Source organism: Aplysia californica, unplaced genomic scaffold (assembly GCF_000002075.1).
Source record: "Aplysia californica isolate F4 #8 unplaced genomic scaffold, AplCal3.0 scaffold00438, whole genome shotgun sequence".
Taxonomy (NCBI): Eukaryota; Metazoa; Mollusca; class Gastropoda; order Aplysiida; family Aplysiidae; genus Aplysia; species Aplysia californica.
This window is the reverse complement of record NW_004797708.1, coordinates 237,736-260,876: the sequence shown is the minus strand read 5'-3', so window position 1 is coordinate 260,876 and position 23,141 is coordinate 237,736. Positions and strand designations below refer to the sequence as shown.

The 23,141-nt window shown below is 37.4% G+C and overlaps 1 protein-coding gene across 6 annotated transcripts in view; it reads right to left on the bottom strand.

Moving 5' to 3' along the window:
• Positions 1 to 3,028: 3,028 nt before the first annotated feature.
• Positions 3,029 to 23,141, bottom strand: part of LOC101853251 — a 40,721-nt gene continuing 20,608 nt past the window's right edge. For 4 of the 6 annotated variants that reach the window (XM_005104825.3, XM_035971445.1, XM_035971444.1 and 1 more), the window contains 5 exons: positions 20,073 to 20,191; positions 18,025 to 18,113; positions 13,877 to 14,345; positions 7,104 to 7,273; positions 3,029 to 5,505 (listed from right to left, as the gene is read on the bottom strand). In XM_005104825.3, coding sequence (XP_005104882.1) covers positions 5,383 to 5,505; positions 7,104 to 7,273; positions 13,877 to 14,345; positions 18,025 to 18,113; positions 20,073 to 20,191 — 970 coding nt within the window. In that variant the 3' untranslated portion in view covers positions 3,029 to 5,382. Of the gene's footprint in view, positions 5,506 to 7,103; positions 7,274 to 13,876; positions 14,346 to 16,267; positions 16,287 to 18,024; positions 18,114 to 20,072; positions 20,192 to 23,141 lie in introns of those variants that run through there. The other 2 variants (XM_005104828.3, XM_013086134.2) reach the window with 2 other exon arrangements.

Below are 23,141 nucleotides of genomic sequence, written 5' to 3'. Positions count from 1 at the left end.
TTATGTGTTTTCCTTCACTACAAATACAAAGGGATTTAAGTTTTTTCTTATATCCATTTGCCCTCTTACTTCTGGCTTTCAGATCCATCAAAACCTTGAGAAACCTTGCTAGTTGTTTAATATTCTCTATTAACCAGACAGCTTAGAGTTTTATTCATTGCTCTTGTTCCTTTCCAAAAAGTTTAAAAAAGGAAAGATTAATTATGATTTCAACAATCTTTGAGCTGTTTATAGAGATATCAGTTTATTTGGTGCAGTCTATTGACAGGTATATGTACTTTACCAGAGAACACTTTAGAACTTTGTTGAAACAGGATACTTAATTAAACATATAAATCTTGGGCTGGGGGAACCTTTGATGGTCATCAGTTTGGCATCTCCTTCACTGTGTAAATGTGTTAAAATAAATCAAAGTACATTGAAAAATTCCGTTCCAAATCTTAGCAAGACATACATAAAATGACTTCTGAGAATAACTCTACTCTTTAACTATGAAGTTTAACAGGGTACTCTGCAGTTATAAGTACAGAACCAAGAATATAACAGATGTAGTCTGGTGTAAAGCGGTCTCTATACTGCTTTCACATCAACTTGTAGGCTACTGTAGTTTGTGAAAGGTACACGGGACCCACAGAACCCGAGTAGCTCAATATTAATGATTACTTGAATTTCCATTTCTGTCTTCAGAATCAAAAGTTCACATTTTGCAGCGAGTTAAAAAAGCCTTTCATGTTTGTTCTGAGTCACTGAAAAAATACTGCATAAACCTCAATGGCAAGTATGTTACACAAGAGAGCAAAGCTACTCACAAATTCCTTTAATAATCATCATATCAAAGAGTAATTTTACGAATCAGCTGCCAAAGCCGAACCGGATACTTTCTGATTGTAAACTATGATGAGCACAGCTGTAATGCAATATGAAGGCATTTGACATTTAATTTTTCTAACAATCGTTCTTTATTGTAGCCTTGTGTTGTAATTTTCGTCCAGTCAGAAAAATATTTCCCAGGACAGTCTAGCATAGCTTGCAAAAATGAAATCTAGGAGATAACTAGCACATGCATTGATATAAATAAGATAACAGACACATCGCCAAGCTGTTCTATTCCAGTATACACCTTGAGCAGACTAGATGTTTGGATATTCTGACTCGGGATAAAAAAACAACAACCCAACAACTAAAGAGTGCACTAGTCACTGAGGAACAGTTTTCAAACTAGAGACACGAGAGAATTTGAAATATTTTCAGGAAGTACCAATATTAGGCCCTATAACCTAACATATAAAGACAAAAATAGCAAACATAATTATTATTCTCTGCCCAAATGAACTAATTTCCATCAAAGTTCTGAGATTATCTGAAAAAACCAAAAAAAACAAGAGGAGAAAAGATCTGAAGACCAAGAAATTAAATTGTGGAAGCCTATCATATGAACATTGCTGTCAGTTCATATTACGCAACAATTATACCATTGTGTCCTTAAATTTGTCCTCAAATCTTTTTACTGCTCTCTTGTGCAAGTTATGGACTCGGTTCTATTTTCCAAAAATAACCATCAGACCCCAAGGAATAGTAAATTTTGTTTTTACTACAAACACTTTCTGGTGTACATGACGTATAATATAACAACAAAATTAAAAGAAAAAACCCTTTGGGGAAAGCAATTTAAACTCGTCGGGAAAGCTTAGATTTAAGCAAAGACCAAATGAAATAACGTAGGCCTCCTATCATGTAAAAACGTTTTTTCAAAATGGGTAGATTCCCCAATCAACCTAACCTTATATATATAGAGAGAGAGAGAGAAAGAAAGAGGTCCCAGAAAGACCGATAGAGAGTAAAAAGATAACCTTAAATTTTTTAAAAGCATTCAATGAGGTTTTCTGAGTTTTGGGTACCACAGTTTAAACTCTATTCACATTGCGGCAGCTGGTTATAGGGGACACTCTTGCACTGTAAATGCCAAGCTTTCAAATATTTCAATTTTGATGGCTATAACTAATATAATGCAAGGATTGTTTTCAATGAGTGCATGTTTACTGCATTTACATACATTTTTCAGTTCATAGCAGCAAAGGCACATAGTCAATGCCCGAAGAGACTTGAAATTTAGCAACAAAGTACAGGTTATCCTTCTTACTCTGAGGGTGGTTGGAGGGCGCCACTGTTAAGTCATACTTCTTTACTTTCCCTCTACTGTTTCTGTCTGTCAGTCTTTCTTTTTCTCAGCACTAAACGAACATTATATCATTGTGTCGATGTGCTTCTCTTTATTCAAAAACAACAACAACAATAACAACAATACCTTACTCCCCAACTTGCTTAACACACATAGGCTTGGGTACAGCAGAATGTGAAACGACAGCTCGCCACTGTTAAGGAAGGAGGGTCATTACATGTCAACCTCTGAGTCAGAGATGACATCTCCAGGTATTCCTTGCCTTTCTCACCCTGCTCCAGGGTATAGGCCACAGACAAACACTTTCCACCTTTCTCTATCCTGGGCTAGCCTCTTGATGTTATTCCATGTTTTCCCACTTTTCTGTAACGTACATGTACATCAATTTCTGTGATTCTTCTCCAGGTTCAACGTCCACCTTATTGTGGCACGGTGATAAAGTCCAGGCTAACCCATTACAAACAGGGCACTGGAAAGCTATTCAGCTGTTCTGAGCCCAGAAAATAAAATTTTTCAGGAGGGAAAAAAAGTTTCATTCATTTAAAAAATGTACCTAAATTATGTATCTTCCTTTGCTTTTTCAAACTTTCAGAAGATGGGGGGTGGGGGGGGGGGGGGGGGGGAAGGGGAGAGCAGAGATGGACATGTTCCGACTGCAGTGACCCCAACACAGTGGACAAGTAAGACAAGTAAGTAAGACTTTTAGAATTTGAATTTTGACTAAGTATTCCTTATCAAGAAGCTGAAACATTTTAGGCTTAGTACATTTACACAGCTGATCGACTTTAACAGCCTGTGTACAGACAGAAAGGTCCTTACTTATACTGATGGTTTCCAGAGCTGAGTTTCTTTGCTTATTTGCACTTTTTCATGAGGACAATACAATCTTTTGTTTCCCTTTTACTGTTTTACCTCTTTTTTCAATTCTTTCATTAATTTTCAAGCCAACTCAAGAAAGTATAAACCAAGACTTTGATGTTTTGACGTCAAAGTAGAATAAACTTTTATTAATGTTCACTGAGAAGAAAAGCACTAAGGCTGCTGAAAGTAGACCTCTTGCTATCTGTCTCTTGGTAGAAGCCCAAATTGCAAGAGTTAAAAGGTCACCATCGCCCCCAAGACTGTTTACCAACATTTACGCTAAAACAAGGTTTCACCTGACAAATAGTATCTTGAAGACTAAATTTGTCTTTATAAAATTGAACATGACTTACATCTACAAAGTTGCACTTTATGCTCTGAGATAAAAGTGGCTGACAAAAGCTCTTTTGTCATTCTGGCTTTCACTCTCTCCTGTAACTTGTTTCTAGAAACCACTCAGTAAAAATTCAGAATTTATTATGTAATACAGAAACATGATGACTACCCTACAATACAAACCTCCACATTTTTCACTCCCCCAGACAAATATCATGTCCTGTCTCACTCAACCTGCTTTTGATGAACAACTGACTCCTCAAAAGGTCAAAAGTATATCAAGTCTCTTGCATAACATTGTAGATGCCTCTGAATTTTAATCAATAAGTATTCACAGATTATAAGTAGATTGTACAAGTTCTTGCAATTCCACACAATTGACTAGTTCTTCAGATGACTATGCAATTTTAGAAGATAAGCTCACTCACTTGCCAAGGGGCAAAATTGAAATCGTCTTCATACATTATGAATCTATGGATTACTGCCCTCAAACAAAATCAGGGTCTCTGACTGGAAAGGAAAGATACAGTATGGTCAAAATAAAAAGCAAACAGCTGTTACACAAAATGGTCCTTTTTTCCCTTTTTGGTCGAACAAATGAGCAAACACACTGACACACGTGAAAATTGTAAGTATTATGCAAGTGGACAGTTATTCTGCCCATTATCACAGTTTTGAAATAAGAAGGATGAAACAGCAAGGGGAGGTGACAGACTGGTTCTATGTTACACTGTGGTATGTACAGATCAAGTCAGTGAAGAGTAAAGAAGTGCCACTGAAATCATAGAATCATATTATACAGGCAGTTAAAATGACCAGCATTTTAACATACACTGATAAGTTACACATGAAAGTTTTATCACTGAGCCAATCTTGAAAGGTAAGAATTATTCATTGAGTACATTGTAGTGCAAGGGGGGTAGAGTGGAGAAGAAAGGATTTAAATGGTTCAGAAGTGGTATAATAATACAAATGTTCGGATTACGGTATTCTATCCCATATCGCAAAGAAAACAAACTAAAACATACGAAATTCAGGCATCAAAACCTACTTCTAGTGTTTTGATTCCCGCACAAAGCTCAAATATTTAAAGAAAAGTCTCTTCCCATTTGTTGGTGCTGTATCAAGCCAGACAACGACATGGAACAAGCCTCCCTGAAGTGTTGAAAATATCGATCGCTATTTTCAAAACTATCAGCAACTGAAACTGAATATCTCATCCCGATGGTAGATAGAGATTTAAAAAAAATCCCATTCCCTCAAGAATGTTAAAGCCAGTCATGAATGCTCAAGCCATGGCATTAAAAGAATTTGAGTAAAATATATATGATAATAATCAAGACTCGCCTACACACTTTGTTAATTCTCTTTTTAGCACATAGTGAAATTAAGCTTTCCTAGCGCAGTAGGTAGCCTTCAGTCTCATAATAACTCTAGTGAAAACTCTTTGAACTAACAGACTCTCCATTTAAGGAAGAGTAATAAAAAATCAAACTAAAGCAATCACCCGTATTGAAAGTCCAAATTATTTGAAACCATTGGCTGCAAAAACACCAACAGTAGAATATGAAATACCATTCCAAGCCAAAATATTTTTCAAGTTAAATCACGGCCAAGCTCATGACTGCGTCAAAGTGGTGTGTTTCAGGCAGAACAATATTATTACAAGGAAAAAGGATCAAGCCTGTAACAGGAGGTGTGGAAGCCTTTGGGTCATAGAGCAGGGGCAGAAAAACTGCAGCTGCTCGTATCCAGAATGTGAACACACACAATGGTAACACAACACCGTTAATTTCAACCAGCCACAATCTCTCTTGAGTCTGTTTATAATATCAGGAATGCTTTATTAAAGATACATAATTTACTTTCAGGAAACCTTCAAATGAACTCGTGTCCTTTCACACAGTGAGCTCCAAACATTAAGGCCATTTCAGCATTTTTCTAAAGAGCCCAAAGTCCCAGCGTGCAGCGCAAACATGACAGAACAGGCTTTGGTTCATCATCTGTCACGTTGGAGAAAATGAGTAAGTCTGTGTGAAGCTGGTGTTTTCCTGTACATTGGTCTCTCCAAGAGGTTTGAGGCTCAGGTTGACAACTGCTGGATCGTGACTGGAGAAGCATTCAATGTCCTGAAAGAACAGAGGAGGAACATGGTGAGAACAGCAATACCTTTGCACTGCAATAATAGCAGAGAAATAAAGTAAATGGTGAAAACAATGATATGTTTACAGCACAAAAGCAGAGAAAGAAAACAATGAAAACAATTATGTTTACACCACAATAGCTATGGTCTATTAATCAACTAAATGAAAATGCCACAATAAATCAAAGGAGTTTTTATTCTCTATTGATGTTATCTTAAAAAAAAAATCAATGCTCAAAATGAAACCTTCAGAGCTAGCTAAACAGACCCATGGTTGTGGGTGGTTGGCAGGTGCTCTGGTGTGGTTTGCTCTTTCTTTCCTATAACAAATCTATCGTCTCTATCTCCCCTCCTTTTTTGTGTTTGTTTCTCTCTTGAAACACCTCTAATCTTCGGCACTTATATAGTTTGAATGTGAACTTTAGGCCAATTTTTACCTCAAATTCAATAAGGTCTAAAAAACAAAGAATTTTAGGAAGATTTGACTGCTTTGACCACAATTTGTTTTCTTCCGCTTACAGTAAAACAAGGGTTATATCTTGAATGATAGGTTTGAATGTGAACTAACAATAAATGTTACAAGAGAAGCTCAGAAGACACAAATAAAGCCCAAAACATTTGTGAAGTGTCCGGAGGGCATCTAGTGTAGGCATCACACGAAGATGTAAACTTACATCAAGATAAATCCCGAACAACGTTTTGAACTTTTCATCATTGACATCATCATCATCTTCTTCTTCTTCTTCTTCTTCTTCTTCTTCTTCTTCTTCTTCTTCTTCTTCTTTTTCTTCTTCTTCCCTTGCAACATCTCAGGGTTTTTCTACCTGCAGTGCAACTGATCTCTTCGTACGTGACCGTTTTTTAATATTTCCTAAGGCCCTTTGCCTTTAAAAAGCCACATTCCGGTTTTGAAGGTACCCAATATTTTTTTAACTAACTATCGTATTCTCAGTTTTTGGTTGGAATTAATTTTGAATTTTTCTCGGGTGGCGGTGGAAGCCTACTCGAATCAATTTTAGGACTACCAAGGGATCTTAAATGTGCGCAACTTGAACACAAGATCTCCGAGATTTGCTTTATCTGAGACAGTTGGGTGTTATATCTTACCTACCCTAAGAGCAAGTGGTGTGATTGATAGACAGCAGTAAGAATGAGCAAGGAGAGGCAGCAGAAAGAGTCAACGAGTGTAATGGAGAGAGGAGCTAAGAGGAGACCACGGGTGGTTATGAAAGTGGAGCTAAAATATCATGAAAGCAGACGACAGAACAGGACAAGAGAATAGAAAAACAGAAATTTTTAGAGCAGAGACATTTTTCACCACTGTTAGGTTTAGATCTATGGACCTTTTGAATGAGAGGCAAACACCATAAACCATAAGAGTCCTTATCATCATCAGCTATTTCCAAACAATTTTCCTGTTTCATTTTTTTTTTTGAAGACCTGCAATTACTACTATTTGACATATTTTCTTTGGAACTTAAAAATATCCGACATCAAATCAGGACACTGGACAAAAGAAAGACAAAGGGAAAGAATAAAAAGGTAGCCTATGATGGTGAAAAAAGAGTGAAGGAATACTACTACCTCCTCTTCCGAAACTTCTCCTCGTCCGCAGTCTCTGCATGAGCCCCAACCCAGAAGGCAGGAGGATTTAATCTTTGGGGAGTCAGAGGCTAATGTAAAGTCAAACACCCGTCCAGCTACAGGAGATGGGGAGCAGTGAGGCTTGGGCGAGGACTGGAGCTCAATCAGCTCTGAGGAGTACACATTTCTTCTGTTTGTATTACTTACATGTAAGAGACGTTAAATCACCCTTCTTCTTCTTCTTATTATTATTATCATTTTACAGGGCTCCCCAAAAAGTACCCTGGTGATTTTTAGTAAGATAAATGATATCCCTACAAGAAAATAAAGTTATTTCTCTGGGGTGAATGAAACTACACAGTGGAAACTTACCTCAAACAAAGAAAAAAGTTCCATTGTGGATGATGAAAAGTTTACGAAGAAGAATCAGGGGGAAACGATATAAAAAAAGACTGAGAAGCACTGATGTTTCATAATATACGGTCTGGCATGCACATAATGAAATCTGTCGGACATGAAAATGTTTTTTGTTACGTGCAAATTTTGCTATGAATATATTTTAAACACAAAGAATATACATGAAACATACGAAGAAATTTGGGACCTGGATATTGGTTCGCTATGTTCCTGTTCACTATATGCATGCTAGACTACTGCGCTAACCAAAATCCCTCAGAGAAAGATTTGACTTGTAAGGCAGTAACAAGCACCTTGGGATTTTTAATCAAGTTTCTTTTTTTTGGGGGGATATAAAAAACTGGGGCAAAAACAAGGGATGTGCGAGTACTCAAGTAAATACTCACTCAAGTCATTTTTAAATACTAAGTCACTTGAGTTCAAAACTTTCAAATACCGGTACCTGGGTAATTACTCCAGTAGTTTTTCACCCCTTGGGACTTTTGTTTTTATGAGATACCGGTACAAAGGATTTTGCACTTTTCATCCTTTATTCCTTTCTATTTGTTGCTGCAATGTATTTTTTCATCCTTTCTGTTCGTTGCTGCAAAGTATTTTTCCATCCTTTCTGTTCGTTGCTGCAATGTATTTTTTCATCCTTTCTGTTCGTTGCTGCAATGTATTTTTTCATCCTTTCTGTTCGTTGCTGCAATGTATTTTTTCATCCTTTCTGTTCGTTGCTGCAATGTATTTTTTCATCCTTTCTGTTCGTTGCTGCAATGTATTTTTTCATCCTTTCTGTTCGTTGCTGCAATGTATTTTTTGGTCATTTTTGCCTTTTTCTTTGTGTACTATTCAGACTGTCTTCTTAGTAATTATTGTGTTGCCATGTGGCGGAATCTGGCAAACGTCAATTTTTATAGGCATATGGAATTACTGATATCATCTTACAGCTTATTCATTTTTCTTGCTTTCAATGAAAAAAAGCCCATCTATTCTGAATTGAAGTAGGGGTCGCATGGTGTCAGAGGAAAAATTAGTGAGATTTTGGCTACTAAAGTTTGGTGACTTCCAAAGCATGAGAGTCCATGGAAAATTTAAATTTACATTCCCCCCAACTTTGATCATGTTTTCTTTCAATAAGGTCCACTTAATTGTGTTTTTAGAAGGATATAAACAGTGTTGAACCCCCGCCCAAAAACAAAAAAACAAAAAAACAAAAAAAAATTGAAGAAAATTGCCCGAAAGGTGGCTAAATGCCTTTAACTTTATAATTTTGATAAGAGATTTCACCATGATATCACACAAATTATTTTTGTTTGTTGTTTTTGCCATTACTAAAATATGTTTTTTTTCCTATTTTGTAGTATAGTTATTTTTAATTGCATTATGAGTAGCACAATTAGCAGTTTAACAAGGCTCTAAAGACAACAATTAATCTAAATAATAATAAACAAAGCCTAGTTTTCCAAAGTAGCGTACTAATGAATTGTTACATGTGAAAAAGTATGCAGTTGATTTATTAACTAAAATTTATCCAGCTCTGCACTCCTCTGCCTGTTCCCAAACAAAAGAAGTAGCAAACACACACACACACACACACACACAGACACACACAGAGACAGACACACACACAGACACACACAGACACATACACACAGACACACAGACACACAGACACACACACACACATACACACACACACACAGGCAGGCAAAGTGCATGCATACATACAAAATACTAACCCAGTGAACTTATATATCATTTGAGGCTGAAGATGTAGACTGTTGCCTGAAAATGTCTACATTTTGAAGTTGCACATTGCAACAAAAAAAAAAGGGGGGGGGGGTGAGACATAATTATATTATACCTTTACCATAAAAAGACAGAAAGGGTTGGTAGTGGGTAACGAGGGAAAAATAGATAAATGAAAGACCTTATATTCCCATCTTTCTCGTTGCCTCTCTCCCTCCCTCTGTCATTCTTCTCTTCTCTTCTCTCTCTCTCTCTCTCTCTCTCTCTCTCTCTCTCTCTTTCTCTCTCTCTCTCTCTCTCTCTCTCTCTCTCTCTCTCTCTCTCTCTCTCTCACACACACACACACACACACACACAAACACACACACACTCACAAACACAAACAATTACACATAAATGGACAGAATTTATGATGACTTGAAGAATACTTTTGTTTTCAACATAACTTGTGGAGATTCGTTTCCATGCACTTTCCTTTTCTCACCTGCTGTGATCATATCTTAAATCTCGTATTGGTGGATTCTTCCCCCTTTTTTTGTACCAATTAATTATTTGCTCCCCTCCCTTTGTTTGTCTGTCTGTTGGTCTCTCTCTCTGCATCTTTTGTGAACCCATATAATACTTTTGCAACACATGGGAGTACATAGTTTTGCAAATACTTGTAGTTATACGGGGAAGGGGGGGAGGGGGAGAATGGAGGAGTGGGGGTAGTAAAAATTAGTTTATGTACATGTGTCAGCAAATAACACGCTGAGCCTGTGTTCGGGATTCCAGTGCATGTACCAAAGAGCTTTGGTACCAACTAAAATATTTCATAATTACTCGGACGAGTTCAAAATACTCGACTCGCACATCCCTTGTGAAAACTTTTTGAATGAATAAAAAAAAAAAAAGAAAGAGAGAGAGAGAGAGAGAGAGAGAGAGAGAGAGAGAGAGAGAGAGAGAGAAAGAGAGAGAGAGAGAGAGAGAGAGACAGAGACAGAGAGAGAGAGAGAGAGAGTGAAGGACAGAAATGAGTTGAACTGAATTTCACTTTTATTCGAAAGGCTTCTTGCCCTTCTTAAAATATGCATCAAGACATCAAATAAACCACACAGGAAACTGGGCCACAAAAAGTTACTCAGATGAAAGATGAGATGATGAAGAGTGCTCTGCTGGTAAAATGTAGGGAAATCTCTAGATGGGAAAATGGTGAAAGAAATAGGAGACATATTATTGTTGAAGCGACCACAAGTTTATGCAATTCTTTAGGTGGGAAAATTGTGAAAGAATAAGGAGATATATTATCGTTGAAAGGATCACAAGTCAAAAGTAAAAGAATGAAATTTGGTTTCTTTACCTTTGTGATCGTTGTGCATCATTTACTTTTACAAAGCACACAACTTGGATCGATAAAATATTGGAAAAAAAATTCATCATGAAAACCCATATAAGTCAAATAAGCAAGTTCCATATAATGCTACAGTAACAGAAGTGTATGTTTTGGCTGTATTTCCGACAGAGGCATTACAAAAATGTTCTCATGTGAACAGTGGTCGAAAGATGTGGATAGGAGAGCTTTTTAGGCTTACTTGAAAAGGGGCAGTTTTTAACCAATGTTTTCAAGAAGAAATGAGGTTTTTGTTTTAATAAATATAAATAGAATAAATTTATTTCTAGAGATATACAAAACTTTTGAATGCATTCTTCAGAACATTAAATTAGAGTTAACAAATGTTATAAATTATTTCCTTCTTTCTCTTCTTAAAGAACAACCCCTCCCCCCTGCATTAATTTGTTACACATAATTTCCAAATCAAAGGCGTACATGAGAATGGATTAATGAAGCGATAGAAAAATCAAATATTATATTTATAGCAGAATTACACTTAACAGTGTGCAGTGACATAGAATTACCCTCGTATTTCTGCAAGTGTTCACTTCTGTCTGCACAATCAGATCATACCTTGAACATCAGGTGTGTAAAAAGACACAAGTTTATTTGATGTTAGCTCCATCAAAATTTGTTATCTTGCATTTTCATTTTGAATACCGAGAAGCAAGTAACTGTTTTTCAAATTGCAAAAAATTGAACTTGACTTAATTTTGCTGTTCCTTATTTTTTACTGATGCTGAATGTGCAGGTTGATAAATGGCAATATTTCTGCTCAAGATTTTCTTTCAAAAGGAATTTTATAGCCATGGCGGATATGCACTGTGTAAGTAGTTATATAGTTTGAAAAAGCATGTCAACTATAACCTTTTTCATTAAACAAGACCTAGAAAGTGCAGTACCGAAGCATTTTTGGGTGACTTTGGCGGGAAGGGAGGATCAGTGCTTGACAATGTACAGACAAAGTATTGCCATGCAATTAGAAAAATAAATAATCTTAAACTAAAAATCTATTTTAATTTGGTAAAACAATGAAAATATCCTTTTTCTTCATCAGTGAAAACTATCTTATTGGACAAAATATAATGTCCAATGAACTGTTGACTTAGTAAAAGTAGAATTCTCTTTTTTTTAAAAATCTAAGAACTGTATGTATTTTAACATCTGATTGCTGATATTTTACAACTCCCACCTCAACACAAATCTAGGACATTTAAGAGAAGGGTTTTCATATTTTTTTTGCTTTTCTGGGCAGACCCAGGTTGTGTGAGATACTATATCTTTGCATAAACACTTTTATCCTACATGCCAAGTCTCCAATTAAAAACACAAACTCACATTGCCTTAGATCAATATTCATAAAAGTGTTAGGATTTATTACAATTCTCTACTTTTTAATGCCTAGGACGCTTTAAAAATGACTTTTCTTTTGACTATGAAATTAAATAGGTGACCCTTATATGTAATCTCGTTTCCCCAACAAAAAGCACACCAGTATGAAGGATGGCGAAGGAAAAAATACAATGTTTATAAATTATGCCCTTCTTCACAACGTCACTGTGTGAATGCTTGGCCAAATTTAAAAAAAAAATACAGTTCAGAGATCAGGATACATTTCATAAGTTTATTAGATGTGCTTTTTCTATGTCAAACAGGAAAAATAAAAAGCATTTGAAGGAAGGGAGTAGCCACAAAAGTATGGGAAGACCTGTAAGATTGCAGGGTGAGTGGTCAGTTACTGGACAACATGAGTGCCACACAATGGGAGGGCAGTGAAAACACCAAGCGGCCTGACTAGGAGGTTTCACATTAAAACAAATGTAAAACAAGGATATGTTCAGTCCCGTTTACTTATCATATTTTAAAGGAATTTCTAAAAACATAACAGAAGCTAGTCCCAGTCCTGTAGACCTACAAAAAAACCCAAACAACTACTGATGGCTGATAATTATAACCAGGGTGTGAAGAACGCAATGTAACAACTGAACTTCAGACCTGTAAACATCATCTGAACACAAGCTGCAAAAAAGATGAGATGAAACAAAGTGTCTGCGTGTCAGTAAGGGAGGCACTGAAAACTCTTGGTATTCCTATTAATGATGTGCCACTGAAGAAAAAATAGAAATTAAATTAAATTATTTAGCTAGCATCCTATCCCGGGGAAGGGAAGCTAGACATGGAAAAAGAAGCAAGAGCACAGAAAGCTGACACAGCGAGTTGCCAACTGGCACCCTTGCAGACATCCTAGCGTACCCATGACAACAAAAGCTAAAATAATTCAGACAATACTCCAACCTACACTAACTTACCAGTGCCAGAAGTTGAGGTTAAGCAGAGGTACAGAGGAAGATGTGTCTTAGAAGAGTGACAAATAAGATTGAAAGAGACAGAATTTGATAGGAAACTATACTTGACACTGTTGGAATTAGACTGTAATAAAACATGTCCACAGACAGAAAAATATTGGGTTCAGAAACCTCTTAAGAATGCCAAGTAAACAAGCACTTTGAAGATGCACCACTTTGTGCTCTGGTACCCATGCCACACCACGTCAGTAATGGATAGAAGGAAAGACTAACATCGTTCAAAAACACATACCCCCCCCTCCCCCCCGGCCATGGATATCATTTTAAACTACTGCTGTCTGAGTCTTTGTGGAACACCCAGCAATACAATCAAATCGATCAAGTAACACAGTGAAAATATTTTTCTATAAGGGTCAAACAAGATGAAGAAGCAACTGCCTGTTTCATTAAAAAGAGTGTCATGTCATTCATTTATGTCACAGATAAATGAGCACACATTTGTTCAATATATCGGGGAAAAGTAACACCCCGAAGACCTAGGGTCACCAGTCTCCTGTAAAAAGATTTCAATACAGTTTTGATTACTTTGGACAAACATCATATCGATAACAAACACAGATCTCTTCCAAGTCCTGAGGAAATGGAGGAGGTATATAAATAATTGAATATATATGCAAAGACAGAAACGCAATATATCAGTTCCTTTACAGCACCACGGTTGTGTTAGAGTGAAAAACTATTTCATGCCAGTGCTAGGAAAAAGAGAATTTTCAGAAATCCCCCTGAAGGAAAAAGTCTCCTTCCCCCTTCAAACACACAAATGTTTTTAAGATTTCTCAACATTTTGAGCAACGGGACAAACAGGAATTTCGACTGTGACTTGATTCTTTTTTTTTTTCTTTCTCGGTTTTTGACAAAGTGGGTTAAGCTATGACCCTATTTACCTGTCATAGTGCTCTCCACAGGGGCTGAGGTGAAGGTAGTGGTATGAATTTTGCAGTTCTCCCCCTCGTGAGGGCCAAGGAGTGGGTCCTCAGCCCCTGTGGAGGCATCAGCCAGTTTGGCCGGTTGCTGCACCAGAACGGACATCCCATTGCGACTCACGGGCTGGGGGTCCGGGGCCAGGAGCTCGTTGTTGTTGTTGTTGCCGGCGGGCTGGTGCTGTATGTGTTGATGCTGCTGCACTTGGTGTACCAGAGGCTGTTGCTGCTGCTGCTGCTGCTGCTGCTGTGGCTGATGTCCCAATGGTAGCTGCTGCTGAGGTTGTGTGGTTGTGGCGATGGGGCTGTGGTATCTCTTCCTCTTCAGAAATTGAGCAAAGCTTTTTTTCCATGCCAAATTTTTGACGAAGGTTTTTTTCTTTCCGCTTTGATCTGGATCTGGGGTGATCTTGTGGCATTTGTTCACAGAATTCTGAAAATATAACATGGAATAATAATTATTATTCTCTTGTTACATATCAGCTGGCTATAATTGTGAAAAATTGAAACGGTCAAATTGATATATTCAATTACCCTTCTGATTCAAGTAGCTAATGTGGCAAACATAAAACGCCTTGATAACTGGGTCAATAATTATAATCTATTATCCAGGAACACAACATTGCACTGTAACAGCTCACCAAAAACGATAATTTCAAGGGAAGCTGTTGAAAAGAGAGTAACGCGATCCATTCACAATCATTAAAACCACTAGCAGTGCTATGACTATTACCCCTATCATCATCATCTTCACTATCACCACTGAAATCTTCATCACTATCACAATAATAGATCACTGTTTTTCAAAGTTATGTACTGTTATAATGGCCTTAAAGATAAAAATGCTCTTCCTGACAACCACTTTTAAAAACATTTCTGAGACGGACATAATTTGTGCAGTATAAGTCTTGCTAGGTCTGAAGGCTTCCTTTCAGGTACAGGTACTACTTTTCAAAATACTGTCTGAGGATACAAGTCCCTTTCATGAGCATCAAATGGCTTTCTTCCAATGAATCTTCTACCATGAATTCTACAATCAATCTAAACCTTGACATTAGGCCTATAACAAATTGAAATCTACACCTAGATGTGAAGGATTTAATGTCTATAAACTATATTGTACTGGTTACACAAATGGTAGAACATTTTATTCATGTCAAGCTCCATTCACAAAGGTTTGCATGAGCATATCTCAATAAAAGGATCAAATGAGACGGACAACACAAATAGAACAAGAAACTGTGGCCTGAAATCAACGAGCAGGTCTTCACAGGCATGCACACTGTTTCCAGACATGACATGAAAATTAAAGAATGAAATGGAATCATGCAATCTGCATTTCCCGTAAAACATGCTATTAGTTCACAATGTTATGAAAAAGTTTTTTCAAAACTTCTAATTGATTTTTTTCCATTTAATGAGGAAAAGTGTGCAGTGCAAGATTATATTATGCTCTCTGGTAAAAAGTAACAAAAGAAAAATATGAAATGAATGTTGTTAGATAGCACTTGAATAAATTTGAATAAATACTGTAAATAAAACTTTGAAGATGTAGCCTACCATAAATCATGCTGTTTAAGTTTAGAATTCATATTTATTAATTTGCTTATATGGCGCATGGAAAGATGGGGAAAAAGAGAGCTTTATCGGCTCATGAAATAAACACAAAGTTAAGACCAATTTCTCTTGAAAACTAAGTCAACAAAAGACATTGAAAACAAAATATGAGGAATGAAATATGACTTTTCATCTTCTATTCTAAATCAGTCATTTTCTGATGATTTGATTGACTGTGCATGTGCTTGGATGTATATCTGTTGGAGTGTTTGCATACTTGTTTGCTTTAGTTTGTGAGGCTTTCCCAGACATTAATTTTGTAGTTCATATTTTGGTAGATGGTAGACTGACAATAAGATTAAGATCCTATTAAAAAAAACACATAGTGCACATTGGAAGCAAAGCCATGAATGGAGTCTTCATTATTACAATTTTCTAACAAGGAGATAAACATTAAAAAGATGTAAAAAGTGTTCCTTTTATTTGATACACATGTAATATGATATTAAAAAAGACAGTGGTTAGTCCTCTTTCACATTCTCCACTCTAAAGCATATGTAAGACAAAAACCTTTGACCATGGTATTTTCCTTTCTTAGTAGCCAATGAGAACAAGTGTATCAAAATGTGTACAAAGGGTGGGTTCAGCCAGAGGGAGGGAAAGTTTTTGCTCACCACCATATTCTAAGGCAATGAAAGAGAAATAAAACGATAGATGAAAAGATATAAAATGAAATGAAAATGAGGGATGAGAAAATGAAAATGCATACCCTTCTCATAGTATTGATATAAAATTTACCTTCCTACATCATCTGAGGCTGATAGGAGTGCAAACAGAAATCTTAAGGTTTTAGCATGTTTGTGCTTTATCTTATTCTGCGACACACTTTGGTCAATTCAGTTTATTTTGAATAGCGGCATATATCTTTTTTAGGATTCAAGAGTCGATGCTCAAGAAAACCAACACAGCGCACAAAATAAACCAGGGGCAGGAAAAATTGTAGTATAGTGACAGGTATTAAGCTATCAAAGGAACATCTCTGCCTGCAATGTGCTTTTTCGTGACACATGAGAGAGTTCAAGTTTCACAAACATCTAAAGAGAAAGAATATTCCAAGTGCAATATTAGCTGTCCGTAATAAATAATCATATTCTTTTCAAAATGTACTTTCTAAACAATGCTTGATTACACCATGCTCTAGAAAGGCTTAAGAGAAATAGAAGATCATGATGGCTAAATTATGTGTACGGTAAATTTCCATGCAGTCACAAATGCATGAACACAAAATAGAACAAGGAAGTGTATTTAAAAAAACCTGCCATATAATTTAATTCCGAGTGAAATCCATTTCCTTCGACTTTAATTATACATATATAAACATACTCCTGAAAATGTGTACCTGAATGTTTCCATATATCAGTCATGTCAAGTCACATTCAAACAAATTAAAGTATGTTTCAGGGAAGTACACATACTTGTATTCCTATGGATTGCTGTAACCTTAGGAATAAAATTCTAAGATACTGCCAAAAGACTTCAAAACAAGCTGTAACCCTTTCGTGAAACTGCACTCTTAAACAGAAAAACAAGAAAAAATGAAAACTACTTCCACGTACATAGATATTCGGGAGAACCAGACCTGGAAACAACATGCACGCTTCATCACAAGCAAGTCACTACTGGCTGGCTCATCACAAGGCAACGGATAAGAATAAGGCACACCATTCCAAATGCAGCAAACAATGCTAGTTACGACAAACAATGCTAGTTACGACAAACAATGATACCGGCAACGCAAAAGCAGTCCGTTGTTTAGTTAAAAGTTAAGTAGTCACTGTTGTAAACAGAAGTCAGATTTATAACAAATCTGAAGGAAAACAATTAGAAAGAACCATAAACTGAAATGTTTAAAATTACTCTAGGAATATGAATTAAAAAGAGTAAAGATTCTTTTGCTTTTAAATTTGCTAAGATATGCAAACCAAACTTACAAGCTGAAATTTTAAAGAAAAAAAAAAGGTTCCAAAAAATTTATCTTATACTTTGAAGTTCCTATTTTTCCTTCACCAATGCAATCGAGGGATCAAATCTTTTTAAAATGTCACTATAACTAATATACAAAATTATACCTATATAACTTCAAGTACATCTACAGTGGAAAAAGCTACTACTGCCAAGTGAAAAGACTTCCTTGAATACTTCTGTCCTCTAAAAAGATTCTTCAATAGAAATTTTTGAGGCATTTTGTTTGAAGGATGTGACGCAGTCCCTGAGTTTCGATAAATAATAACTATAAATTGTACGCTAGTAACATAATATTATCAAGGACAAATGACGAGCCAGCCTAAAAAAATTCTACATTTGAAAAAAGTAGAAGAACAAAACTTATTTACTTAATAAGAAGACTGCTCTCATCAGCTTAAATCTACGTCTACCTTACACAAACCACTGACGATTTAAACTGTTGGGCAGTCTACCATCTGTCAAGCAGAGCAACCTTCAAGACAGCAAAGAAAATTAAAAAATAGTGTGCATGATTTTTATGTGCTTCTTACCTTGATCTGATTAGGCTGACGGGTGATTGCATTGGTGTAAGGTAAACATTTTGTATCAGATTTACTCAACAGCTCCAAGTCCTTGTCATCTGGAAAGCAGCAAAATCATTGTTACCTCGCAAACTGCTAAAATTAGATTTTAGCACAAAACGGGGACAGATGGACTACAGAGGGTATCCGGCCACCAAAGCTGGCATAGAATGACAAATTGAGACAAGACGTAGAAGTTATGATAATACACACACACACACACACACACACACACACACACACACACACAAACACACACACACACACACGCACGCACACACACGCACAGGATCAGGGATTGGCCTAAAAAAAATGTCAAAGGGAATAAAAAATACAGGGTGGGATAAAAAGCCACAATGAGCAAGCTCTTGCGCTAACAAATAGTACATAACACTCTTTCTCTCTCTCTCCCTGCCAATGTTTTTCAAAGTATGGACAACAAAATGCAGGATCATGATCCACTCTTCCATTACATTACTTTTTATTCAGCTTATTTCATGCTACATTTCATATCCTTTACTTCATAAGCTTAAAGGCTTTTTATTTCCGTATCTTAATAAATTTAAGTAACTATAATAATATGCCTTCTTTGGATGAAAGAATGCAGCAATCAGTTTTAACAAAAGCTTATGCCTATAATAGTTAATAGCCAAGTTTCTAACTTTTACTCGAGTAAACGACTCTTCAATATTCCGCTTTTCCATTACTTTTATAATAAACCCCTGATGTACAAAATGTAGCTCTTTCTCCTTCCGTAGTGGCTGGAATAGAGCAGTAACTCTCAAGCTTCATTTCTATAAGCAAGCACACAGGCAGAGAGACAGCATTTATAAGTTACAACTGGAGGCACATACAACAATTTTTGATGTTATAAAAGTAAAAGCCAGGACAGTACATAAAACAAACCTGCATAATTACTTCCTTTTACGGGGAAAAATGTTAATGTATCATGAGAGTACCATGACCACACATTCGTTCTTTGTAATTTCTTATCAACAAACGTTGCTATAACGAACTCTTGTATAAATGTTATGGGAAAATACATTTAAAAATCATGTTTAAAATACATGAACTTCAATCAAAATGAATTAAAGAACAATTCAAACTGAACTGTGAACAATGTATGATAATATTAAGGCGCACATAACCTGTGTCAGGAAACGGTTTCGATAAAAGCCCTTTCAATCTTTTCCTTAACACTTAACAGTTTCAGTTCCCTAATTTCTATGCTTATTTCAGCTTTAAAAAACATACATGGCTTCAATATTTGGGCGTTACCTTATTCTTCCTGACAACTAAAACTATATGCACATGTGTAGGCTGTTTGTGTGGGAGTTTGTTTGCGTGTGAGCGTGTAAGTGTATGAGTGTAAGTGTGTGTGTATGTATGTATGTATGTGTGTGTGTGTGTGTGTGTGTGTGTGTGTGTGTGTGTGTGTGTGTGTGTATGTGTGTGTTTGTGTGGATATGTACGTGTGACCGAGTGTTTGAGAGTAAGAAGAGTACAGGAAGAAAAAAAAAAGATGGGAAAAGGGGGGTGGGTGGGGGTGGGGGACCGACAGAGTCGGGATAGGAAATGACTTTTAGAAACATAATATATCTAGTATGAATTTAGCCTCTGTGATCTGTTCAGCATTTTTTCCAAGTATATTGAGTCTCATTTATTGATATGCCCTTATATCACTTGGATCGTCTTTATCTCTGCTCTCCTCCTTCATGATGTTTATTACTCTCTTGTAACACCTCTAACGTTCGGCATTTATATGGCCTTATTGTGTTGCAAGTGCCGTAAAACTCTTACTAAAAAAACTAAACGAATTTGGTGAACTCTTGTTTGCACGTATTGTATTTGTCACTGTATACCATATTTTCCCCACAAGAATTAACAACAAACTTTCTTTTTTAAAAATAATCCGTACTGGTCATGACATTATACACATTTTAAACAATACAGAAGCAACGTTTTACTCTAAAGACGACACATAATATCCGTCTGAAGTAATAAAACTGAGAACTAACCAGGAACCATCGGATGTATTTTTGACTTGCCAGGAGCCCCAAGCCTGTCCTGCCCTTCGTCCTGATGTTCTGTCTCGCTGCCCGAGCTCAACAGCGGCTCCATGATGGTGGCGTCAACTCTGCGAGAAAGCATCGTCAAAATAATATTAATAATAATAACAATTAAAATTTAATAATAGTATTAATTGTATAGCGCATAACCCCGTTCTACAGCAAGCTCTATGCGCTTTACACTATAATAGTATGATCGATTTAAGCACATTGGGGCTACCCCGAAAAATACTGTTTTGAGAAAATCGAAAGTAAACTTTTTGGACTCTTGCTCAGTTCCTTTAAAAGACAGGAAAAGCTTTCTCTATTACCAAACAAAAACGCACCAATGTAACCAAACTTCTCCTATAGGTAAGGCAATGCCCACTTTTGGTATAGGTCAAGATTTCTGGAAACTCACGAAATCTGGGTTAACCCGCTTATCCTTAAAAGTAACCATTTTATATTATTATCCCAGCAGACCATAGAACACTCAGAAACATTCTCAGCTTCCCAGGAAGCATATACAGTGCAAGCAGCTGACGTTTCACTGAAAGCAACCTTTAAGAGCGGGTGGTTGGCAGGTGCTATTGTGTTGTTTTAACGCCTTCTTTCTTATCAAAATCTATTGTCTTGAACTCTCCTCTGTCTTTTTTTGTGTTTGTTACTCTCTTGTAACGCCGCTAATCTTCGGCACTGATAATACCTTATTGTGTTTCAAGTGCCTTAAAACTTACTAAAACTAAAAACTTAAAACCATTGAGACGCAAAGAGGCGGAGATCTTGATTTAACTGGGCGCGTTTTGGCTTAAATTCCTAAATGTAGGCCCCCTAGGTGTTTTTACACATTCCATCGACACGGTTTAGAACATCTTGGAGGCGGGCTTCGACCCTGCCTGTTAGGGCCAGCCCGCGCAGAGAGGGATTCAGCTTCCTAAAAGAAAGATGGAAATTAAATACTTTATAAAAAAAATTTCCCCAGTCGAGAATCGAACTCAGTTCTCCTGTTTGCGATGCCGATGTGCTTTACGGCTACATCACAGGTGCCGATGCACAATCAGGAAATTGAGATACAAAGAGGCCGGGCTTATCCAGAACCTTTTGTGTGAGTATTGGCTTAATTTCAAAATTTAGTTTTTAAGTTTAATAGGAACTTTACGGCATTTGCAACACAAATACGACATATAAGTGCCCAATATTAGAAGTGTTACTTGAGAGTAATATACAAAGAAAAGGAGGAGGAGGAGAGATACGGGCGACAGCTGTTTGATAGGACACTCTGATTCTCTTGGGGTCGGGCTGCTTAAACTCTATCATGACCAGCCTGGGCTGAGAGGTATAGTATTCCAGCTGACAGACAGACGGAGGTAGGCCTACTCTAAAAAAACAACCCCCCCCCCCCCCCACGATAAAAAAACCCTCTTCCCCCCCTCCCAAGAAGAAAAATCAGCAACAGCAACAAAAACAACCACAAAACCCATACAAGTGTGTAAGACATCCACTTGCCTAAGACGGCTACCCTTCTCCTCCACGATTTGTAGGTTATAAGGCTAACCTGTGTATCGGAGGATGAGACAGAACCCCCCCCCCTCCCCCTGGGGCGGTGCCACTGACTGAAGTGTCTTTAGGCCATTCCTGAAGGGGGGACATTTCTCGTTCTAATGCACAGTAGAATTGTGAATGGGCTGATCCAACAATGTCATGCTCATAACTGTGCCTGAACTACAATAGGGAACTGCTGCTTTTTCTTTCCTAATCCTTATTATCGTCATTTTCCTCTACTTCTTTTGTATGTTTGTCACACTCTTGTGACCCACTATTTCCGGGGTGCCTTGATAGTCGAAGCAGACTTCCTGCTGTTGAAGCTAGAGAGGTGAGCAGAGAAAGTCTGATTCCCTGAAAGGACTTCTCTGTTCAGATCCACCCCTTGGCACTCATATGACCTTAAACAGTTGCGAGCGCCGTAAAACCTCTACTAAAACAAACAAAACAGTAAAACCCAACTTCTTCACTCGGAATCGAACCCATGCATCTTGCGTGCAACAGTGATCGAGGAGCCAAGCGTTGACAAATCAGACACTGATATCTTTCTGGGTGAGCCAGAGCTGTTACCACAGTGTTATACTTCTCGGATGAGCGTACCCGTATTCTTTGTTTTTGCATCTTAAGTCTTCTTCCTCGTTCTCGATGACAGCAGGTAGACGGTCAGTTAGATGTCGCGCACAAACTGTGCAGGTCGCTTCGACTCTGAGAGACTGCCATAGAGCTTTCTCTCAAGGGGAGCCACATTCTGCCACGTCTTGTTTTTTTTGCACCAAGTCTTCGGTAACCGAAGAGCCCACTATTGGAGAGGGGGCTCTCGTGGCCTAGAGGCTAAGGTGTTTGCCTCTCATTTCAAAGGTCCCGGGTTCAAATCGGGTAGCGACCGAAAAATTTTCTTCTCTAAAAATGTCTCCTTTCACCTTCTTTCATGCTCTCGAACAATCTGCTGTCGGCTGCTTTCGTCTCCACTTTCTGCCCCCATCCCTCACCTCCTTTGCCCCTTCCTCTGGGCTCCTGACTCTTTCTGTAGCCTTTCTACTGTTACTCCCTGGCTCCTACTTACTGCTGTCTTTCAACCACACCCCTGATCTTCAGATAGGAAAGATCTACACCTAGCGTTCTCGGACAATTGGCTAAAAATCTCGAAGGTCCCGTGTGCAAGTTGCGCACGTTAAATATTCCTTGGGGATCTAAAATCGATGACCTCATGCAGTTGCGTGCGCCGTAAAACACTTACTCCCCCCCCCCAAAAAAAAACACTATTGGAGAAGGTGAGTACATTCATTTCTCATGAAATTTCGGAAAACTTGCTGTGGTAGCAGCGACAGATACATTCCAGTCCAGGTGATAGCGAATGCATTCCTTCTTGGCTCCGTGTTCTTCATTTCAATTCGCTCAAAAGATGCCCCAATCAAAGATAATACCTTCCCTATACCTTTTATATATATTTTTAGACCGACTGCTTGATTCGAAGGAAGGTCAAAAAGAAAAAGAAAA